The sequence below is a fragment of the Puntigrus tetrazona genome, chromosome 9 (assembly GCF_018831695.1).
Source record: "Puntigrus tetrazona isolate hp1 chromosome 9, ASM1883169v1, whole genome shotgun sequence".
Classification (NCBI taxonomy): Eukaryota; Metazoa; Chordata; class Actinopteri; order Cypriniformes; family Cyprinidae; genus Puntigrus; species Puntigrus tetrazona.
Window position 1 is genome coordinate 20270721 of NC_056707.1, and position 24910 is coordinate 20295630.

Consider the following 24910-nt stretch of genomic DNA (forward strand, 5'->3'; position numbering starts at 1 on the left):
TTATTTTCAGTGTATGTATATACATATATTTTAAATGTCATTTTGTAAGTTTATATGTATGTTTTTTGTGTGTGTGTGTGCATATTTGTAATTACTCATTAATTAATTAAAATTTGTGAGGTAAACAACCTTGTTTTGAATTAGAGCCTCGAGTGAAGATGATCTCCATCTTATGGCAGTTTAACAAAACAGTACATAAACAATAAGTACACTGTATTAAATGCTTACATTTTTAAATACATAAATATTAAAAATATTAAAAACCAGTATAATGTTAAGCAGGGCAGAAAAACTCTTCAGGCAGATTTAATTAACATAATGAGATGTAACCATGATTGTATATTAATTCAAATACAGTTTTTTTTTATTATGAGTGCATATAAAGACGTTTTAACCACTAGTAGTGGATTTCATGTCTTCTAAGAGTAACAGCTCCATCTTGTGTAGAAAACAGAGTCCTTTTTTAAACCAACAAGAAGTCCTACAATACTTTCCACAATTGATTTGCTGGTACTTTATTGGAAATTTAAGATGTTAGTAAATTATGCAGTCATATAGGGTTAAGTGGCTCTTAGCGATGATCCGCTGGTCACGTTTTCTATAATTTTTATGTTAGACTCAACTTTGAATCGCCGTGTCCTGGATGAAGAAAAAAAATACATTTGCCTCAAGTTTCCTCAAGAGTTCAAGGTCACAGTGCAAGGGCATAAAAACATTTGACAACATCATTTGGAGTGTACTTTATAAACAACATATAATAAAGATTAATCATATATAAAATGATAATAAATTGGTAGGTTTGAAAAAAATAAAGGAAAGAAAGACAAAGGGTTTAGAATTGCCAGCAAATATAACAACCATAAATAGCTATAAATAGATCCATAAGTGGAACTGTGGAAATAAAAAAAAGAGGAAAAAAAAAGATACATTTTATATACGTGTGTGCGTGTGTGTGTGTTTGTGTGTATATTTTATTATATGTATATTTTGATACAATTTAATTAGTATTTTAGAACATAACATAGAGCGTTAGATTATGTTTTACATTTAAAGTATGTAGAATGTCTTATATATATATATATATATATATATATATATATATATATATATATATATATATATATATATATGAAGGCCAGATTAAAATTCCATTAACTGTGATAATTATATACATGAGAACAGTTTCTGGGCCAGAGAGGTACTATATGCTGCTGTTTCTTATTTTTTCTTATTTCCTCTTTATATAGTGGTTTAGGATTTGGTATTGTCCTAGATAGATCGGAATAAGATATTAGAGTTTTTTGTCTTTATCCGTATTTGCTTCCTCCGGCTGTGATCTGAAAGAGAAAACATTGAACATCAACAACAGACACAAATCTTCCTGCTTTACATTTTCTTGTGGTCCAGCCTAATTGTATGCATCATCGTTATTGACACTAAACTGCGCAGTTGTCCTCATTTATAATATCAAACCTTCTAAAGTATTCAAGGGCTGAAGAAAACGTACCTTTCGTGCACATTTTCATGCAGTGTCTTTTGTGGACAAAGTTGTTTTTGTTGCCTCCGCAGCCGCTGTAACGAAACATCTGGCATCTCCCAGTCCTGGGGTTGTAAACATATCTCCTCACAGATTCATCACAATCGCCCCTATCAACTGGACTCAAGCAGAATTCTGGGGGATTGAACTCTAAAATGCAATAACAATAGGCTGACAATATCAGTAGCAGTTGAAAATAATAATAAAAGTAATTTTTAATGAAATGTAATGAGTATTTCAGTACATAAATTTGTAATTTCTTCTCCATAAATCAATAAAAAGTGTTAAAATGTATTAAAAACACCTGAATTTATATATATATATATATATATATATATATATATATATATATATATATATATATATATATATATATTCATCATCATGTTCTAAGACAAGGAAGATATATTCCATAAAAATACACACACACACACACACACAAACATTCCATTCCATTCTCTACAGCTTATCTGGGGCCGGGTTGTGGGGGCAACAGTCTAAGCAGAGACGCCCAGACTTCCCTCTCCCAGACACTTCCTCCAGCTCTTCCGGGGAACACCGAGGCGCTCCCAGGCCAGCCAAGAGACATGGTCCCTCCAGTGTGTCCTAGGTCTTCCCCAGGGCCTCCTCCCGGTGGGACATGCCTGGAACACCTCCATTTCACCTCCAGCTCACACCTCAGGAGGCATCCGGAAGAGATGCCGAGCCACCTCAGCTGGCCTCTCTCTGGAGGCAACTCATTTCAGCTGCTTGTCACACGAAATGCCCTGCGGCGCCTCTCCTCGGACGGTCCCCCGTGCGCAGCTGGTGTCCAGGAACAGGAGCCGCTAGTTAAGCGCGTCGGGGACCCGTACAGCAGGCGGCGACTGTTTTTTTATATATATATATATATATATATATATATATATATATATATATATATATATATATATATATCCCCTCTCGCTGGTACCCATGCCGGACGGAGGAACACACACACACACACACACACACAGTATCTCTCCTTGGACCGCTACCTTAACGCGTGGTATCGCCAGGTCTGGCGGCGTGTGACGAGGCACACCTGAAGGATTTAGCCTTGTCACCGCCGGAGGAGGGGTTTGAGTGCCTGAATGATCCTAGGAGTTACACTATTAGGGGCTATATGCCTGGTAGGGTCTCCCAAGGCAAACAGGTCCTAGATAACAAGCCAGAAAAGAGCTGTCCCCACCCCCTCCTTACAAAGAAAAAAAGCATATATGAGGTTGTGACATCACCCGGTATGGTCTGGGGCAGGTGGGGCTCACATGTGAGCGCCTGATGGCCGGGTCTTATCCCACGGGTCTGGGCCAGGCTCATCCTGATGGAGCGATGTGTGGCCAACCTCCTGTGGGGCCAACCACCTCTTATCGGAGGGACCGTAAGGGCTGGAGCATTGGGGTTTGGGGCAGCATTGGCAGCCGAAGACGGGGAACTTTGCCACCCAATCCCTGGACACAGAATCTGGATCTAGGGACATGGAATGTCAGCTCTCTAGGCGGGAAGGAGCCTGAGTTGTGTATGAGATAGATAGGTACCAACTAGGTACCGACCAGGCTCACCTCCATTCGCAGCTTTGGCTCTGGAACCCATCTCCTCAAAAGAGGTTGGACTCTCTACTATTCTCATGTTGTCTGCAGTGAGAGGCAGAGAGTTGGTGTGGGCTTGCTCATAGCCCCCCAGCTTAGCTGCCATGTGCTGGAGTTCACCCCGGTGAGCAAGAGGGTCACCTCCCTGAGCCTTCGGTTTGGGAAGAGGTCTCTCACTGTCATTTGTGGCATTCAACCATGTCCCTCACGGTGTCCTGCGAGGGGTGCTCTAGGAGTATGGGATCCAGGGCCCTTTGCTAAGGGCTGTCCGGCCTTTGTATGATCGGAGCAGCACCTTGGTTTGCATTGCCAGCAGTACATCCATCAGACTTGTTCCCATGGTTGCATGCATGTTGGACTCCAGCAGGGCTGCCCTTTCTCACTGGCCCTGTTCATTATCTTTATGGACAAGATTTCTAGTCGCAGCCGGGGGCTGGAGGGGAAGGCCAGATTGTGGATGATGATGTCCGGTTGGCTGCATCTAGCCAGGACCTGTGGTAGGGATGAGAATCAGCACCTCCAGGACTGAGGCCATGGTTGTGGAGTTGGTGTGGAGTTCCTGCCTCAGGTGGAGGAGTTTAAGTATCTTTGGGACAGATGGATCTGTGCAGCTTAATGTGGTTAATGTACTGGTCCGTCGTGGTGAAGAAGGAGCTGAGATGCAAGGCAAATCTCTCGATCTACATTCCTACTCTCACCTGTGGTCATGAGCTTTGGGTAATGACCGAAAGGATGAAATCCCGGTGAGTTTCCTCTATAGGGTGGCTGGGCACTCCCTTAGAGATAGGGTGAGGAGCTCGGAGTATGATTATATGCCCACACATATAATCAAAAAACAGCATGTAACATAATTTATAATTTTTGTATATTTATAATTTGTTTTTTAAAATATTTGCTCTACTTTTCTGCTACACAATTAAACAATTAACTAGTTATTTTTAGTCTCTCTGCAACCAAGTACGAATTACTGTAATTTTATTGCAAAGAACACTATGCATATTTTTATGTACAATATGCAATGTACACTGCATATTTTATTCCACTGCATAGGATGTTAACAGGTAAGGTGTTACACTTTATTTGTTCTTTAACGTTGTTTAAAATGGGATCCAAATGGCTACATCAATGTATTTTATGTTAGTTTAAGACTAATTTCTGATATTATCAACAAGCAGGCTGTGTGACTAATCTCACCATGTCTGATGAGAGGCTCTGTTTTGGGTTTGGCTTCTTCTTCTTCTTCTGGCTTTAATGGAGCATTTTGTTCCATATGGTTTGAGGCAGCTAAAAAAAGTAAAGAAAATGAAAAATATGATCATATTTGTTGCCCAGAGGATTCATCTGATCCCTATTGTTTCTTATTTATTGATTATTCAACGTTTTATTCCACTGTATAGGATGTGAACAGGTTAAGTGTTAAAAAATTTTTATATTTCTTGTGACTGTGGTTCATTTCATAGTTTATGTTTAGAAACCAGACTGCAGTGCTTTATTCATTCTAGCTGGAATGACAAAAGCAACTGGCCTTTACATATTTGTTTCACTAGATGGCAGTAAAATCTAACCATTGTCCTTCAGTGAAACCACTGAGCTTGTGTGCATCCAAGTCACCCTTTTAACCCAAAAGCAATTATTGTAATTAATTTGCAGTTACTTTTAACCCAGGAAGTAAATTGCCAATGATAAATTAGTACAGCAGAACGCTGACAGGATGGTGAACGTCTCTTACTATACTTCATTAACCACTGTGATTAAGGCAAGAAGAGGCAAATGTGGAGTAATATGTAGCTCTAATTAACACGACCAAGTAAATTTGGAAAATTGCAAGTCTTTAATAGTTTGTTTGCAATTCCCCTAAAGACCATAAAGCCCAAGAAGAGGTCATTTAACAGCAAAATATGCTTGTGAAGTTGATATTCAGTTTTTTACTTTTCAAAACTGAGTATTGTTATTACAAAATCATATATTTGACTTAAGATTTCTGTGCAATCTGTGTGCCAGACAAGGATGTCATGTGCCCTGGGGCTGTGGAGCAGAGAGCAGCACTTAACTGTCAAAATAAGCAGGAGGAGGCAGAAGAAATGGCTGCTACGCTGCCCTCTGGACTCAGACAAACAGACTCTCTGACACGAAGGCACAGCTGTCTAGAACCCTCTGCCTGAGTGTGTGTGTTTGTACACGTGTGTAAGATGTGACTCTCACCTGCTTCCTGTGCAGATGGTTGGGACATTCTCTGCAGTGACACATGTGATGCATTCAATGAAGCTTCAACTAAAAAGGACCGAATACACAAGCAACGAATATGATTCATATAAAAGATATTAATGGTATTTCTACGAAAAAATTTTGTGATACTGCAGGTGAATTAAAAGGTCCAACAAATATCCAAAACAAAAAAAAATGGCTAGACACACCTTTAATTACAAATCACTGCAAAAAGGATTTTCTGATATTATGAACAAGCAGGCTGTGTGACTCATCTCACCATGTTCCGTGAGAGGCTCTGTTTTGGGTTTGGCTTCTTCTTCTTCTGGCATTAATGGAGCATTGTGTTCCATGCGGTTTGAGGCGGCTAAAAAGTGTAAAGAAAATGAAAAATATGATCATATTTGTTGTCCCTTTGTTACAAAGAAGTCTTTTTCTCTCAGGTAGCACTTCTAACATGTTTCCTGTCAGTGAAATCTGTTTTTCCAGTTTAATACTTGGATGGCCTCCTTTTTTGCCAGTTATGTCCTGCCCGAGATTTCTAAATTGCATAAAATGGCTGGGTTTTGGCATAGTTTTCCCATTGTTTTTATGAAAAGTGGTTTGACACAGTATGCAGGCAACAGTATATATTCGACCGATCCTGGTGTGCAATAAGGTTGAATCTGCAAGGAATGGTCAAAGCAATGCAAATATGTGTGTGTGTGTGTATTTTTAATTTGAATAGGCGTATATTGGAATAGTCAACTACAACTATTGTTTCAGTTTAGTTTTGTTGTTGTTTTCACCTTCTCTCTGACCTTTAACAGGCTGCTGTCTCTTTAAGGCATCCGTGTAAATGCCCTCTTCACATGTGAAATTGGATACAGAGCTGCTCTAACACATACAAGCTGTCTGTTTGCCATTGGGTCCAGTATAGTTGTAACCTCCTTATCCTTCAAGGATAATTTGATTGCTAATGATAGGACCCCTTTAGCACTAAATGTGCTGAGAAATTTTTCTGCATTTGCCATTCTGCACTGACTGTTCAAATTACTGCTAAAAAACAGAATGTGTACTGAATTACAATAGGCTGAATTAAAAGTGCTAATTGCACTATGGAAGGAAGGTTATTGAGATCAGAATACGAAAGGGCTGTAACCTTTGTCATGCAGATGACTTTAATCACAGGGCTTGTACAAAAACAATATGTCATTATTGAAAATTGCAGAGAAGAGAAATGGTATGTTGCTGGTACATACGCAGACATCTCTCATGGCATTCTTTTATGGTCTTGAAGTTGTTGGCATTCCCAAAGCAGCCACCATAAAAGAATCGCTTGCATTCCTGGATCTTGTAATCAAAAAAATAACGCGGCACCAGTCCTCGACATGGCCCCGGCTCATCCTCCAGATGGCATGGACTCTTATCCTCTAAAAAACAAGGAAAAAGATGGGACAGACCATAAATTGTGTAAGTCCTTATTTAAAGCTTCTCTTTCATCAACTGTAGACATGAACATAAATTAAAAGTGATTTTTTTCATTCACATACACAGTAGCGGAGGGAGGGGGGTATTAAAGGAATAGTTGATCCAAAAATGAAAATTCTTTCATCATTTACTCACCCTAAAGTTGTTTCAAACCTGTATGAATTTCTTTGTTCTGCCGAACACAAAGAAAGATATTTTGAAGAAAGTTGGTAACCAAGCTGTTTTGGGTCACCATTGACTTCCATGGTATTTTTATTTTCCTACTGTGGAAGTCAAAAGTGACCCAAAACAGCCTGGTTATCAACTTTCTTTCATCATCAAATGATGACAGAATTTTCATCTTCAGGCCGACTATTCCTTTATAAAGGCAAATTGATCATTTTGTGGTGAACTATTACTTAATTTTTTACAGGGTAAGAATTTACAGCCCTTTTTTTTATTTACAGTTTTTTGATGCAAAAATCACTATTAGACACATATCGGAATTGAATTCTAAAGCAGCAGCTTTCAGCAGAACCAGCTTTACCGTCCCCTTAACAAACACCCTGGCCATAAGCCACAGACAGGCAGGAGTGATTGATATATTCCAGCTCCATCCATAGCACATGCCGTTGATAAATGAATGGCTGGATTCCAAAATTCCAGGGATTAAAAAAATCACTTAATTTCCTGCCACGTTTTTGCCCTGTAATGCAGAATTTATTTATGGGCATTGCTAATTAAAATATTTCACTTAAGTGGTTATTCATCATGGAGAAAGGCAGCTTTAATCCAATCAGCTGGGAGAAATCATCAGGGTGTTTTGTTTTTCTCTCTTCTTTCGGATTTAGTAAGAATGATGAATCTCACTAACCTGATCATAAATGTCACAAAGTGACCATACAGATTAAAGCCTGCTGCTGTCTTTGGATATAAGTCAATGTTAATTGCGGTATCTCACTTACTGCTTGAAAGTGATTAAAACTAAATTAAGGGCAGAACAAAAACTAGAGTAAGCAGAAAATTCAATGGGGCAAAAAAACACAACTTTAACATAACTTTTTCTATTCAATAATTTTTCAAAGTAAATTATGAATTAATTAATTTGCTAGTTTATCTCAGTCATTAAAAAACCGCTGAATATGACCGAACTTGCATGCAAAATGACAGAGAAAAACAATCCCTTTTCACACATTTTGATATATGAGAATTCATCAGGCTGCAGCTAAACTTACTGTATTAGATACTCTGTTCTGATACTCCACGTCCCAGACATTCGTCCTGACCGAGAGCGGCAGACGAATGCTAATTAAGCTTAGCAAATGACCACTCGCATACAGCATTGATCAAAAGTTCACATTCACAAGGACACTTAATAAACGGAATTAAATTTACTGAACTGAAATGCTACAAATGAATTATGCAGTTTTAAATGGTCATAGTCAATATACTTCGACTTCTAGCAGAAGTGTAGAGGGGATGCATCTAAAACACTTACCAAAATGAATTATTCAAAACTGCTGTTCAACCGAACAACCTCTTGGGTGCTTTTTAGGAAAGGAAATTGTCTTGATGCCAGGCTAGTGTCTCTCATTCCATGTATCATTTACTCACAAGGACAGGACTTATGCGCAATATGTTTAACCGAGTGCTCATTAAAAAAGATGGCAACAAGACAGCTACTTTCAAGTATGTTCTGCACCAGCTGAGCAACCCCCATTGAGATGAATATACAGATAGCTCTCACAACACATAACACACCTCATTGACTTATACAAACAAATTGCAATACCATCCACTACCAGCAGAGGCACAAAAATACACATATCAAACTTTTTAACAAAATATTTCTGAAAAAAAACAGGGAAAATAAAAGATAAAAAAAGATATTTCTCTCCCTGTTGATCCGCCTCTTTCTCTATCTCATATTTTATACACAAAAACACAAACAAACTACTGCACCAATGATTTGATTCACTAGATGGAGACATTTGTCATTCATTTCTCGCAGTGGTTTATTATGTGATGTTTGTTCCATAAATTCAGCGATTCCCTTTGAATCTGAATTTTGAGTGCTTAAATGCAAAGAGTGAAAGCTTGTTTAATTGTTGCTTTTTGATTTAGAAGATGCTTTTATCCAAAGTGACTAACAAATTAGGAACGTGACAAGCAAGGACAAAAATACTCACAGCACTGCAATGCAGTTACAGTGTCGAGAAAACAGGGAGGAAGATGAGTTTTTATTTAAAAGGGGTTATGCTTGAGATATGCACTGTCTAGAAAAACAGCTTCTCTGTATTATTAAAATCTTCTTCACTCTAAGACAAAAATAAATGGGTTCTTCAACGATAGGTTCCTCAAAAAATAGCCCTTATGGAATTTTTTTTCAAGAATTAAGTAGGCAGTAACATCAGAGCATTGGCCAAGAGGAGTGTGACATAAACCCTCTTTGGCTCATTGAGGACCAGATGCCGTGTTAGAAGGGTTGTTATGTTTAAAGAGTTAAATGCTCTCTCTATTACTAGAAAAGCAAGTTTGGTGGCCACAGAAATTAGAAACTGACTTGGCAGAGCTGCAAATAATCAGGGGCATGTGGTGAAGAGTGCAGAAGAAATGAATCCAAACACAGCAGTCAATTTCCTCTTCTGCCTCCACGGGGGATCTTTGGCAATACTTCGCAGGCATTTACGAGAGCTCATGCCCTTGGAGGTGTTTGTCCAAATGAGCCGCAAAGTTTCTGTTTTCCCCACTCTGTGCCTGTGATGGGACTGAGGCTTGTTTAGCAGTCACATGACACAGTCTGTTTTGCGCTGATTATTATGATGACCTCTCACAGGAGGCGACGTTGCAGGGGCCTGTCCAAATCACAATGACCCCCACTGGAAAGCGTAATGAGATATGACTCACCCAACCAACCAGAGTGCTGTAAATAATCCAATGTGGCCTGACTTTACTGTGAACTGCACATTTTTCCTCGTTTTATCAGGAAAAGGACCAAGAGTTCCCTATTATTCTTGTAGAAATAATCAGATTGCCTAAAAGGTATCTTTCATCTCTCTCATCTCAGATTTGGCTTGTTGCCATGAATTTGACTCTGCGTCCTCTGGCAATTTCCATTTCTGTAAATATATATATATATATATATATATATATATATATATATATATATATATATATATATATATATATATATATATATACACTAATTTAATGCCAATATTGAAGATGAAACAGTCCCATTAGAATTCCTTGCATTTATCAAAGCTTTGCTTTGAAAGACTACAATCCCTGCATTATTCCATGTATGGCTTCCCACATAGCTAACATACACAATAATGTCTTTGTTTAAAAGCACAAAGGTTTTCTGAACAAAAAAACTGTTCTATAAAAAAACTATAACTTAACGTGGCCCTGTGCTTTTTAAAGTATCTGTCATACCTTCTACAAGGTAATATGGTGTAGGTTATAATTATAACGCTTGCACATCCGTCTAAACTGATCCATAATTGCAGTACCACACCAATGCGTTACATTATAGTTTTTTTATGGGCTGGTAATGAGTCGTTGGGAAAGACTCCCTCATGGTGAACTTTTCACTCTTATCATAAAAGTATATGGTGGAATGCGTGTTATTTCTATGGCTATAAAACAAAACGGGTTTGGATGCTGATTGGTCAATACGGCATTCCAGCTGTATACAAGTACGGATATGACGTACACAACACCCACATTACTGTGCTGCACTAATGTGCTGTTATTGTTTACATGTCAGTGACTTCACTGTAGTCCAAAACTATGACATAACAGTAAAAACTGTAAAAGAAAACTGTTTTATTCATAAGATTAAAAAAGGAACAATAACATTTTAAATGTATATTAAATTATTATATCATATTTAGTGCTGTGAAACGATTAATTGCGATTAATCGCAACCAAAATAAAAGCTTTTCTTTTATATAATATATGCTTGTGTGGATATTTACTATGTTTTAGACACACATACAGTATGTATTTAGTTAACGTATTTAAATGTACATTTATACAATTTATATTATATATATATATATATATAAATATATTTTCTTAAATATATACCTGTATGTGTGCAATTATATGTACATAATATATAGACAGTGCATATATTATGTAAACAAACTTTTATTTTGGATCTGATTAATCAGTTATATATATAATCATATTTTCAGTTATGTTGATTCAACATAATTCAATGTTGATTCAAGATTCAATTTGAATACATTTTCTTTATATACAATAACAGTATATAATGAAATATTTTGAGTAAGCATATTTTATGGTACTTTTTAATTTTATTTAATGTTGTTAATTAGTAATTTTGTTGTGTGCTTCTCATTTTAATATTTTTTTAAAATATGTATAGCTATAATAGAGTTTTATTTGGCTTTCAATAATTTAGCTAAAAAATAGTCCCTGACAGCAACAAATGTTCCGAACACTCCTCCCATCTAATGCCGCTTAAATAAAAACAGAGAATAACTTATCATCCACTGCATCATTTATTTTTTAATACCATATGTGATGTTTTCTCTCACATAGACATCTGCTTATCTCTCAGAAAACGTCTGTTATCCGTCTTTATGTTCTAAAACTAATTGCAAGCATCATTACAGTGTAAACTGATGGACATATGGGCATTTATAATCGTACCAAAAACAGAAAACTATTAGATACAGTAATATTCCCTAATCACGTGGAAAAACAGCAGACTGTTGCAAAGAAGTGTGCCGCACACACATGACAAATGATTATTAGACAGGGAAGGGCGTGGTCTCAAAATTTAAGATGAAAGATGCAACATAACGCCAGTAGAGGTTACACATAATTTAAGGAATACAACTAACCGTTATTAATATATACATATTTTATATATAATTTTTTTTTAACAGTAAGTGAAAATGTAATACAGCAGCGCTTTTACTAGACTTGTGGGACTCAATGTATATGCGCTTTTTTGCTTAATGAACTAATATTTTTATGTAGTGGGCATTTCATAAAAGCAATAAACCCCTCAAGACCTTACGACATTGTGAGTAAATTACACACTGAGCCTTAAAAAACACTTCTTAGCTCTGACTCGTTCACAGTATAGCACAGTCTCTCACAACTTATTGCCTAATACTATATTAGTAATCTTTGCTTTTACTTTACCCAAGATACCCTTATCTGGGTTGCTGTTTCATGGGTGTGTAGAATATTGCCATGACACATAAGTCAAGGTCAGGCCATCCAATATACTGACTGAGCGAAAATGGAATTGACTAACAGGACACATCCTCATTCCGAATGATGCACTGAATCTAAATATTATTATACATAAATTCTGCTATTTTTGTTTTTGTTTTGTCACAGAAGAACACAAGTCAGGTAAATATTGCCTTACCTTTCACAAGACACATTTCCTCACAGTCCTGCAGGGTCTCGAAATTGTTAGCATTGCCTTGGCATCCTCCGTATTCAAAGAATTCACAGCGACCTGTGTCAGTGTTAAAGTAGAACCTGTCCTTTATTGCCTTGCACGGCCCTTCGTCTTTCTTCAGGGCGCATGAGTGATGGAATATGTGGAGTTCAGACCTCACTCCATCTGCTGAAAGTGGAAGGCAGCCAGAAGTTATAATTTGCTTCGGACATAATTCACAAAACTCTGAGTGGTAAATTTAAGCCAACTATAAGCTCTCACCCAAGGCTTTGTAAGGGGTGAAAGAGCTTTCTGGCTCTGCAAAGTTACTATACACCTACTTTTAATAAAGCGTTTGCTCAAAGAGATCTCATTGACATGACAATCTGTAGATTTGAGGAATCTGACAGCTTTGCCCTTGGTGTTTAACGCTTGGTTAAATCAGGATGAACCTCCTACACTTTTCCGCTCTCCAGCCAACGAGAAAGATAAAGCACTCTTTCTTGAATGTAAATTTGGATGGTTTAAATCAAATAGTTTTCCACAGGAATAGGTTCTTAAATCTCTACCAAGAACCAACCGTATTAGTTTGTTCTAAGAGCATGCTGGGTGAAGTGAACTCTGCAGTCCTTCCTGTTCACGCAACAAGGACTGAATTCAAAGTGCCACAGACTAAAGTAACAGATGGTCTTGGACTTGAGTGACAACATCCTGCGGGCGGTTGGATCACTTATCCTGTCACATCCTGATGTTCATCTCCTCAAAGCTCTCCACTCTAAAATACTCTCTCCACAATGGCCTCGGGTTGAAAAGAAGTATTCTACATGCTCTGGATAAAAATGTTGCCTGCACAAAAGCAGGAAGGGCACACCCCATAACACATGTTTTGATGGGTTTGCCATTGTAGAAAAATAAGTAAAACATCAATATTCGTATTTGCATCGTTATTTAATGCAGACAAAAAAGAAGAAGCTGATAAAAGCTACATTTATTTGATTTAAATGTAAAAGTTATATTATAAAATGTTGCCATTTAAAATAAATGTGCTCTATTTTAATATATTTTATTATTTATTTATAAATGCAGTTATTATTAGTAATAATAATAATTTTCAAAAAACATTATTTCACTGATGCACTGCTGAATTTCTCAGAATTATTACTCACATGACCCTTCAAAACCATATTGTATGAGTACCAATGTTGAAAACGGTTGTACTGCTTAATATTTTTGTGAAAACCTTGATACAATTTAACAGGATTCTTTTTTTTGGAGGAATAGGAAGTTCAAAGGGGCAGTATTTATTTCAAATATCTAAATATATATTATAAATGTCTTTACTGTTATTTGATCAGTTTAATCTGTCATTGCTTAATACAAGTATTCATCTTTAAAATGAATCTCCAAATTTATGAACAATAATGTAATTGACATTTGAAGACTTTTCACAAAATCTGATGTTGTGGTAAATCTGATCTCGTTTGTATCTCTCCCATGTGTGATTTGCTCAGAGTACTGAAAACTGTAGGTAGATATTTTTTTTTTCTATGAGAGCTAATGTATGTATGTATGTGTATATACATACATATACACACACACTACTATAAAAACATAAAACACATTGCGCATTGTCATATGTAGCTTGAGAAACCAAAACCTTCTTAATTCATTTTTATTATTTTCTATTTAACATTATGAAGATAAAAATTCTAAACAGGATAATTATATTAATTATGTGAGCCAAAATTGCAGAGGACTTGTTTTGTTCTTCATTTCCATGGACACAGCAGCTCTTTTAAGACAACACATTTTGTGCACTTCCTTCACAATTCTATTTTTAAGCGTACTATTTAAACAAGCGATTTCGGTGTATCATAACACTGACGATACCTGGAACTACAGACAACCCCCGAAAGAACTTCTGTCTAATGGGAAAAAAAAGAGATCTGGCTGTTAAAATTTCAACTGCCAGCTGCTTTTTTTACCCAGCTTGAATTTTCTGTTCTACTTGGATTTACCTCAATTTGGATAGTGGTCAGAACAACCCAGAACTGGTGCTTTGCCAGCCTCATAGCCGATGCTGAGCTCGGGCAGGTTGCCCCACGTTGAGACTCAGCCCTTGCTTGTTTTATACCCGTCATGAAAGAGAGGTGTTGATTTTATCGCGAGGTGGAATTTAGCACATCGGTCAGTATCTGAAACGAGTAAAACGTTCAGAAACTGACAGAAAGCACAATGCATGTAAATATCAATGTTTGCAGGTGTCAACGTGTCATGTTTGCTTCGGGTTTGCTGTTAGTTACCTGAGCAACAACGCAATGATTAATAACACCGTAGGCACAATGACACTATAAGGATGAGTGGCAAAGTGAATTAGTAACCAGTGAGTCAGTTTTATAACAAGCCCCTTTTTATAATGCAGCATATTAAGAACTGTCCATTTGTCAGAAGTAATATCACTGATAGAAATACAGATGAGTGGTAGAGAGTAGTCACAGTTTTATAGTACGAGGGTATGATTCTACCAGTCTGAGTCATATTTAGGATTATCTGATTTAGTCAGCAGTCTAAAGTCTATGGGCACATATACAGATATATACCATCAAGAAAAAAAACTGAATCATGAAATTGTGACTGATGACTTAAAGTTTATGTAAGGTCAAACAAAGGGAAAGGTTGCTTTGGTTATCTTGATAAACATTGCAACATGGCCTTGCACAATAAGCCTGTCACAACATTTTGTTGCACGATATATTTCCTCATAAATAATTGTCATTTTAAGACCTTTTTATGCCACTGAATGTATAATCGTAGTATAACAGCATAATAATGCAAGAAGGTCTACATACTTTCAACTGACAACGAACATTTAATTCTAAAAAAGTTTGATCATGGAAACTATCAAAATATTAGATACCTTAAAAAAAATGTAAATACACGTTCAAACCCTATTTAGCAGCCAGATCTCTGCACAAAAGCACAGATCCCCAGACAAGGCCAAATCTGCAGATTAAACATTTTCGTAGAAGGATTTTTTAAATAATTTGAACCAGCACCTCGTGACTACACCACATTATGTACGAGAAGCTGCAAAAGACATAGGCACAAGTGGGGTGCAAAAATTTTTTTTTATGTTATTGTGTTTTTTTTATAATGTTTTTTTTAAGTAAATATAATGGGCAATATATTGCATCACCAAAAAATCTTGAGGTCACGTACATATATTGTGCGTTAAGTATATATATTGATTATTGCGACAGGCCTATTACAAAATAATAATCTTAAACTATTGTTCCTTAAAGGTCAACCTAACCGGAAATACATTACATGATTTTTGCCCCAATTTTCCACCAGTTTACAGTCTGGAGAAGTTGATGCTAGTTGCCAACAATCAGATCCAGACTGCAGATTTGAGTTGACAGATTCCACAGAAAATGTATATGTATAATGGTCACAAACTCTAATTATTAGCTTCAGACTTTGATACTTTCTCCTAAAAACACTCTATTTTAATCAAGAAGGGAGGTTATGTGAATGTATTTCAAGAAACCTTTCAAGAAACCACTATATTTCATCCGCTGTCAAGAGAGTGAATTTCCATTTTCATTCAGTCCATCTGCTGTTTTTGTTTTGCACAAATCTGTTTTATGTAGCATAATTTAAAAATCTAAAGTCAATTTTGGGTTTTGCTTCAGCTTTTAAATTCTGCAAATGATCTCATTTAAATTTAACACATTACACTTTAGACATTACACTAAAAGTAAGTAACTTAGCAACTACATGTCAACTAACAGTCATTAGAGGTAATAGACCGTCTGCTTAATAACCTTTAACACTATTTTGATGGGTCCACAACATACAACATACATTTAGCAATTATGCAAGTATGTCAACTTATTCTACTAATCTTAAACCTAACAGTCTACTCCGAGAACTAGTAGACATGTAGTTGCAAATGAATGAGAATTAGTTGACATGTAGTTGCTAAGTTACTTATAGGTAGAAAGTATAGAGTGGACTATCAAAATAAAGTGCAACCAATAAATGTATTCTCTTTTTTATTCTGCTTGGAAAATGCTGTTTGCTTGTAAAATGTTGCCTCTCTAAATGAGCCATGAAAAAAAATCAAGATTAATGCATCACCAAAAAGAAATGCCAGAACAAGTTATTTAGGGTGAGATTTAATTGTTAAAGCTTTTAATTGGTGGGATGTTGCCAGTGGTGCTCTTAATTTTCCTTGGGTGCTCCTAACTTTTTGAAGAGAAATCTAAGGTGTTTTTTGTCTTTTGTCATTTGCTTGTGTTGTATACTGACTTTTAACTTTGGTCGAACTTTACAAGAAGGGATGATCTGATAGGATCTATGAGTTGAATCAGATCCCACGTGTATAGTAAGAACAAACTTGCCGTGTCTATCTAGTCATGATGAAGATCATTTCAGTTTCATCAGGCAACACATAACACATGATTATGTTACACGGGACCTTTAATATTTTCAGGGGTCCAGGTTTGATCCATGTCTAGGTCTGTTTACCAGTGGCATTGCAGATTGTCTTTGTCTACAAAATCCTCCACTCCACCAACGTCTGCAACACCTTCAAATCCCAGATAGGTCAAAACTTGTTTATTCTACTACCGTTCACAGATAACAACAATGGATGACCTAGTAAACCTGGTCGTGTCGGATCCCATGAAACTCATGCGGGACAGAAAATCCTCCTTGTTGTCACCTGGTGCAATTATCTGAGGTCTGCAGTGCAAGGCTCGCTGAAGCAAATAATCCTGTACACCCCAATTAATCATTGTCAGGTCTGCAACTGACTGCATGAGACGATTCTGGCTCTTTAAATGAGTGTGTGGTCACCGGTCTGTTCAACCATATGGGACACCTGATGTGGGCATACGTTAAACATAAGGCTTAAAGGGGAAAAATATCCCACAGCATCGCATCGCATGCTGTACAGCAAGTTAACCGCCTAAGGTGAAAGGCGTAACTGGTTGATCTCTATCTCTATTTGCAATAAGTCTGTACACAATACAGAAAATGGGAAATTGAGAGCACTGATCTGCCATTAAGCACCACGAGGCAGTTGGCGTAAACGTGTGCAGGCAGGAATACATATAGGGCAAATAAATCAGCATGGTTTAAATGCCTCACACTGAATACAGATTTGTATTGTACAAGGATATTTACACACCTTTTCAGTCAGTTGCTTGTTCAGTCGTCTGGTATATGTGTTTACAATGGCAAGATCTTCATTTTTAACCATTCAGTGTGATGTTACATTCAAAACACTATGGATGATTTACCTTTGACCCTTTCTCATAATTCTGTCCCCTTTATATGGTATTTTTTATGACTACATAAACAACATGGCTGACAAAAGCAGGTACCAAGGACCTCTGGAATATCTACCTCTACGAGACCTGAATGGTAATAAAAAAATATATATATTTATCTCACAAAACAGCACATACTCGCTAAGGGAGGCCTTTATTTACCCCACTGAGCAGTGTGAGGGTCATTTTATTATAAATGCACACTCATTATTTCACATCTTCTGAACTGTTGACACCCGCTTAGTCCCATTGAAAGGCTTGGAGGGGCAAGGAATGGTAATAGGGTACTCATACAATTTTTTTTACAACTCTAAATTCATGGTGTAATTCTCAAATTTTCCAAATTATGTTTGGAAAATATTTTTTTTCAAGAGAATATTCTAAGCAGGAGAAGAATTTAGAGAAGCAGGTGCTTAGCTATACATAAAACAAGTGCAAGCAGTAGAAAACTCATTCACTATTACATTATGTAAGTAATCTGTCTCCATATAATCTATGAAAAATGTTCTGATAACCCTTTTATAGACTACAAACGGTCCAAAACCCCTGCTGTAATAAAAAAATATTTTCCACCGCGTACTACTGGGGAGTATAGACTATTCCCTGAATGACACTGATTATCCTTGGAAAACACAATGTAGTCGTGAAATGTCATCAATCATGGTACAAAAGCTTTCAAGGTCAGAGGGAAGATGAGACCCAATATTTGTCTATGCATGCATGAATACCATTTTAGAGCTTGAAATGTCAGTGCAGTAGAGTTTGACGAGAGAAACCTCAGCACGGTTATAAGTTTGATGTCATGATCTGATGAGTTAATGCACAAGATCAAACAAGGTCTCGATAATTCACAATAATTCTTACCATGGGAACAGCGTCATTAAACAAGTGGATACTTTTGGAAACACTGTTCAACTGAATCAAAGCAAGAATTTCGATTATCCTTTTGGCACTTTTAAGTACAAAGGTAAAATTTTGCATGGTAAAATTATAGTTTAGTTTCATAACTGATACTGAATATATCGAAAGGGATAAATTAAATCATCAGATAAATTGAAGAAATAGATCACCCACAACCTCAGGCCATCCAAGACGTAGATAAGTTTGTTTCTTCAACAGAACAGATTCAGAGAAATGTATCATTACATCACAGACTTTGCAATGAATGGGTCCCGTCAGAATCGAACAGCTGATAAAAATATCTGAATAAGTAAGTATATGTATAATATGCATAAATATAATCTACAAATAACACAACTTCAGTCCATCAATTATCATCTTATGAAGTGAAAAGCTGTGTAATCCATCATTAAGACATTTGAACTTTTTCATTGGGGAAAGCAAATCAATATTATGGCTAGAAAGAGTGGTTTGAATTTAGTGATATATTTGTCTATTAAAAACATGCTTTATTTACTTCACAAGATGTAAATTGTACTGGAGTTGTGCTTTTATCTGTTCTCATCAAAACTGTCTGATGGCACCCACTCACTGCAGAGGATCCACTGGTGAGCAAGTGACGTAATTTCTCCATTTCTCCTCCAGATCTGTTCAGACGAAGGAGCATCTACTAGATGGCCTCAGGGTAAGTGACATTTTCCGCAAACTTTCAATTTTGGGTGAACCATTTCTTTAATTTAGCTGTCTCTTCATAACATCTCTACTATTGATTCTGAAATATATTTTTTACCACGCAGCAAACAAATTCATCTACATCTTGGATGGCCTGAGGGTAAGTACATCTTTGGGCGAACTATTCCTTTAATGGAAGAAATCATAATATGACGGTTTCCACATTCAAGCAGTTCCACATTCAAGTAGATAGGACTTGCACTTGCATGCCTATTGCGATAGAAAATAGCTGCTGGGGGTGTTACTAACATGGTTGCCAAGTATACTTACTTGCCTTAAAGGAACTTTGGTGATTTTTTTTTATATTTTGATATTTGATAATGATGGCTGAAGGCAGACATTGACATAAACACATAACACACGCTTTTGAAGGCATGTAAATGAGAAGACTTTAAGCACTAAAACAGTGCGCTCCAATAACTGTTTCCATCCCTGCAGAAGTGACTTCGGCGTGGAAGAAAGATGTGGTCCTGTCATAAAAGACGTTGTTTCTCCATTTTAAAAACACTGAAAAAATAATGTTGATAATATAGCCCACGCCAGTACTTCTGATGTTAATTAATATAGTGTATTTTTAATGCAAAACCCATCTAGTGTTAAAACTACTCAACCGCACTATAGTGCTATGAGTAACAAACAGGCTGGAGGGTTATTTGCAATGCCGTAGCCTTGATATGTGATCTTTATACAGTTCCTTTATGATCCTTTAAAAAGCAGACAAAGAACAATGTCAGAACGTGCCTTGACTTACCCCTACTGTTAAGCTACTTTGTAATGAAAACCAATGATGTCATCCCAACAAAGAGTCATCGTGGAACATTTGATAAAGGATATGGCCCAGCAAGCCCAGACAGAATCAGCAGACATTTTCTGTTTATTTTATGCACTGATTTAAAAAAAAGAAAAAAAGGAATTCTTTATCAAATTAGCCAAATATGGAAAGTGTGGGTTTGCTTCATATGTTCCAATTCTGTTAAAATCTACTAAGCTTTCTGTGGAGCTCTGTGGGCACAAATTCCATGTGGGCATGATGATAATTCTCACTGAACAGCTGTCTTAGAGCGCCTACACACGAGGGATTCATCTGATGAATAGGATCGATAACATATGTTTTAAAGGCTGAGGTATAAAGTATTTGAGTAATAGTACTTCTCTAAGTATTATTTTGGGGAATCTGTACTTTACTTGAGTTCTGCCAAAGCTGAGTACTTGTACTTCTACTCAATTGCATTTACATGGACGAAAATAAGTTTTAGTATTATAATCTTATAATTTAATTTATATAAGGCGTAATAAAACATTATTAAAATATATTTTTCTTCAGGAAATAGCCTTTTATTTAAACCAATGAGAGTAATTGGTCCATTTTTAGAAGACAACATAAAACATAACTAACGGTAAATGAAAGAAGTTTTTTATATCATATTTATTTCAAACCTTCCTGTCTTTCTTCACGATTTTTTTCCAACCATCATGAAAGTGGATGGGTACCAGGTCAATGATTACCAAGTTAATAAAAATCCCACCAGCAATAAACGACAATGTTCTATCCATTTCAGACAGCTTTATAAGCAATGTGTTTTTTTCTTATCACGGCTGATAGATGAACATGCATCGAGTGTGAACACCGTCGGTTCATGATTGTTCCAAGAATGATTATATTCAAATGTCAAACCACTGTATGATTTTCAGCCGCTAATTTTAGGTTTCAGGATATTGGCTTTAGTTTAACATCTCAAGTATTTTGACTTTATACTTTAACTTCAGTAAAATTTAATGGCAGTCCCAGTACTTTTACGTTTCCTTTAAAGGGCATGGAAAAGCTTTAAGTTGAAATCGAGCAGGAATACACAACTGTACCTGCCTCCCTGACATTCTCGTTGGCTAATTCTTTTGTCACTTTCGTATAAACCCTTGTGTTTATATGCTTTCTTGACACGCTACTGAAATCAGTGTATTCACATCACCGACACGGTGTAAAAGTGTGTAGGCGCCCGTAATCTCACCCAGCTTTTCACGGCCCACACAAAGATCCTGGGTTGTTGCTCTATATATCGTTGTCCTTTTACACTGTGTTTGAGAAATACAGCTGCCATACGAGCACATTTTAGGATCCACTGCATGCTCCATGTAAGTCTTTATTTAATGGTATCAGCCTTGCATGGGTTGCTCTTCAGAGTAAATGTGTAAGGAATGACAGACGCAATTAAAGTCTCTGTCATAGTTTAATGAAGAGAGCACACTTCTCTCTGACCTTTCATGATGTTTCATTGGAACTTTAGATACGGCACTTTCAATTTTACAGGCCATTCAAAATTCCTGTAAAGGAGGAGCTTTGCGCATTTCTGCGAAGTGTCTCAACAAACACTGAAATGAGCCATTTGTCTTGAAAAAGGGTCAAACCCCAGGAAAAGATAGAGCTATCAGCTCAGACAAGACTTCCTCTAATGACTCATTCAATGAGGCATGACTAATAGTGGTATATTTAACCCAGAAAGAAAAAATTAGTGAGGATTATGTGTCTTGCAGCTTAGGATGGCTTTTCAGGGTTCGGTAAAATTTCTTAATGAAAATTAATGTGAAGTAGCCGTAACGTCCAAACAAAATGTACCGAGCTAACAGAACACTCTGTGAGGCTGAGAGTGTTTTTTAAAATATAAACAAATATAAAATCCTTCAGAATGTATTCATTTACATAATCATTGTCATATAATATTCATAATACTGTCAGTTATGTCATTAGAATAATGAGAATTCATTACATGTTTGTTCATCGAAAAGGTTACTAATAAATCATTTGTTCACAAACTGTCAAGCTATATCAGAAGCCTGATCTCTGCATTGCAGCATCTTGAGGATGATGAGGTTGCATCTGGTGAGAGTGGATGTCTCTTTATGTGAGCTTCACATCCAATATCAGGGTGCAGAGCCATTATTCACAGAAAGAGACATCTCTTCCTTCTATATTTTTCCAGAATGAAATGCATAAGTGACAGAATCTTACGAAAGAAATTACAGTTTTAATTAGACGTTTTAGTAAAGAAATAAATGTCTCAAAACCAAAATACTTACAATAATAGTAATAACAATAATAATAGTAATAAATTATACTATTATAATAATAAAAGTTCTGATTGTGGTCTGAAAAAAATAACAACAATTTAAATCAAGATAAAATTATCAAGATATATCAAGATATATATATATATATATATATATCTATATATATATATATATATATATATATATATATATTATATATATACTCGCTTTATATATATATATATATATATCACTCACTTATTTTGTTTTTCAAATTTTAGTAAAATTGCATTTAGGTGTTTTTATTAATAATATCAAAACATTAATCTTTTAATAACAATAATTAATTTAATACATAACATTATTATATATTATTACATAAATTGAATTGAATTAAATTCAAGTAAAATTCACTTACATTTACAATATTTCCAAAAAAAAAAAGAGAGTACTACGCATATTTTTTTCATTGACATCGTATCACAAATACAATGTCATTAAAACTTACAGTTGACTTTACTTTATCCTGAGATATGTTACTCAATCAAGTCATATAAGGGCTTTATAAACCATATTTAATCACACTGCAGTCTTCAGAGGAAAGAAGCATCTTCTTTCAAATAAGATGTCAAAATTAAATCTCCCTAAAAAAAAGCCAGATCTTAGACCATCACCATATGCGTAAGCCAGAGTTCTGCAGTATTAATATTTCATCGCACCCATACATACACCAATCTATTTTTAAAGATCATTTAATTAAAACAAATCCTTTCATCATAACAGCAACAGTGTTGAGTTGAGATTGTGACCTCCACGCATTCAGAGACGCTGAAGAGATTTATGGAGGATAGAGAGCCAGCATATTGATTGGCGCAGTTAAGCGGGTCTAAAAGTTCACAATGCTTGGACTGCAGCCAAAAGGAACAAAAACATTTCTTCAGTGTAAGCGTTTTCCATGTGTAACTTATTAAAGAGCTATGGCTCCGAGGGGGCGGGCGCTGAGAAAATATTACATTAACAACCAAGCAATCACATCTTACTGATGTTATATACCCAACCATAATGAGATCTATAACGGTCTCTGTAACTATAATATCAGAACTGCATATGCCGCGGGGTCAAGAATTAACAAGGGCTTGGTGGAAAATTGCTACTGGAAGTATGAGGAAAGAAAAATATTTTATGTTATTTACAGATATGTTTGTTTTAAACATTGATTTAATATTTCAAGCTAATGGAACAGACTGAGAACTAATCAACTGATTTAAATGAAACATTTGATGTAAATTGATGTTTGCATATGGATAGAAAATAAGAAATAAATGTCTTGTAACCACAATATTTTTATTAAGAGGCAATGTCTGTAATAATACTATTATTATAATATCAACAATAAACGTTCTGTCACTGATTGTGGGCTGAATGAAGAACAAAAATGAAGTAATTGGTGGCATTAAGCATTAGGTCCAGCGATACCGCTATGTATAACTTTTCAGATTTCCACAACTAAAATTGCATTTAGGTACATTTTCATCTTTTAATAATATTAAATCATGATACGCCGTCATACGTGATAGGTGACATCATTCGAGGCTAAAACTATAGCCAAACAATCTACAACACGTTTGTTTGCACTGCTGGGATTAAACACACACAGCGATGCAAATATTAAATTCCAGTTACCAAAAGTCTCCTCGTATTTATTGCAGCAGACAAAACAGAGAAAGTGCTCATTTTAATGACCATAAATCCTTTCGATCCCTCCAGTTTCATCTCGCTTAGAAATCGCGGCTGTGAAGCGCGCAGCCCTTGTTGACAAAAATCTGAAGTTTGTTTTGGAATTAATCATCAAAGTTGAGATATAACTTTTGAGCCACCAGAGCTCTTGAACTCCCACTGGCGGGACGCAGCAAGCAACTTAGTATTTAGTATGCAATTCTACAATCTTTCCAAATAACCCGTGATCTAAAATATAAACTTAATCTGTCACATTACCTTCAAAGTAGCTTTAGCTCCCCTAAACACTTGTCATTGTCAATACGGTCTAATTTCCTTGCAGTAGTCGTGTTAGGATAGGCTAAGCTTTATGTTCTAACCGCAAATGGGATATTATAAGTACTTTCATTGCTGTATTTATATCAACAAGTATTATAATTATAACAGTTTAGTCTTCTGTTCGTAAACCGTCTGGAACGCTTTTAGGGCTTCTAGTAGTGCTTCACCTTTGTGAAAATGAACTTATGTAATAAAGAATACCTGGAACAATAATAAAAGAATAATAACTCACCTTTTGCAAATTTTGTGAAGCATATTCCAACGAGAGGCAGTAGAAGCAGCGGTCTGCACGACCAGCCCAGCAATGGAGCCATTCCAGCAGGCGAGGCAATCACACGCTTCCAGGGTTATGTGGAAGTAAGTAGGCTGTAGTTCAGTTTGTGGCTCCAAATAGTCAACTTCTCCAAGTATTCATTGACTGCGCGGTAGTCAGTACCACGCACTTCCGGGTGACCGTTCGTTCTGGTTAAGCGTTCTAAAGAATTTCGTGACTCTCGTTCTGACTCCTTTAAACAGTCCTGTTCGTTTATTTCGTTTGAGGGAAAAAATATGTATATAATAATAATTAAAAAATATATATTATCTGCCCACAGTAGCCTAGTCGTTTTAT

The 24910-nt window shown here is 36.2% G+C and overlaps 1 protein-coding gene across 4 annotated transcripts; it reads right to left on the reverse strand.

Annotated features, from left to right (window-relative positions):
- Positions 1-499: 499 nt before the first annotated feature.
- Positions 500-24658, reverse strand: tfpia (tissue factor pathway inhibitor a). 4 transcript variants are annotated; one of them, XM_043248699.1, is made up of 8 exons: positions 24533-24658; positions 12218-12421; positions 6591-6761; positions 5630-5716; positions 5347-5415; positions 4339-4428; positions 1508-1687; positions 500-1337 (listed from the first exon to the last, which is right to left on the reverse strand). In XM_043248699.1, the coding sequence occupies exons 1-8, from the start codon at positions 24612-24614 to the stop codon at positions 1270-1272; spliced, it is 951 nt and encodes a 316-aa protein (XP_043104634.1). In that variant the 5' UTR covers positions 24615-24658; the 3' UTR covers positions 500-1269. The 4 variants fall into 4 exon arrangements, with proteins under 4 accessions (XP_043104634.1, XP_043104635.1, XP_043104636.1 ...); XM_043248700.1 differs by having other exon boundaries at positions 12218-12418; positions 24533-24656; XM_043248701.1 differs by lacking the exon at positions 6591-6761.
- Between the last annotated feature and the right edge of the window lie 252 nt (positions 24659-24910).

Bases quoted from the DNA above. Each gene is read 5' to 3' on its own strand.
- tfpia (XM_043248699.1), bottom strand. From the start codon at position 24,614: ATGGCTCCATTGCTGGGCTGGTCGTGCAGACCGCTGCTTCTACTGCCT. The intron at 12,422-24,532 runs GTGAGTTATTAT...TTCCACTTTCAG, and splicing joins CTTCACAAAATTTGCAAAAG to CAGATGGAGTGAGGTCTGAA. The intron at 5,416-5,629 runs GTGAGATGAGTC...GGTCCTTTTTAG, and splicing joins AGAGCCTCTCACGGAACATG to TTGAAGCTTCATTGAATGCA.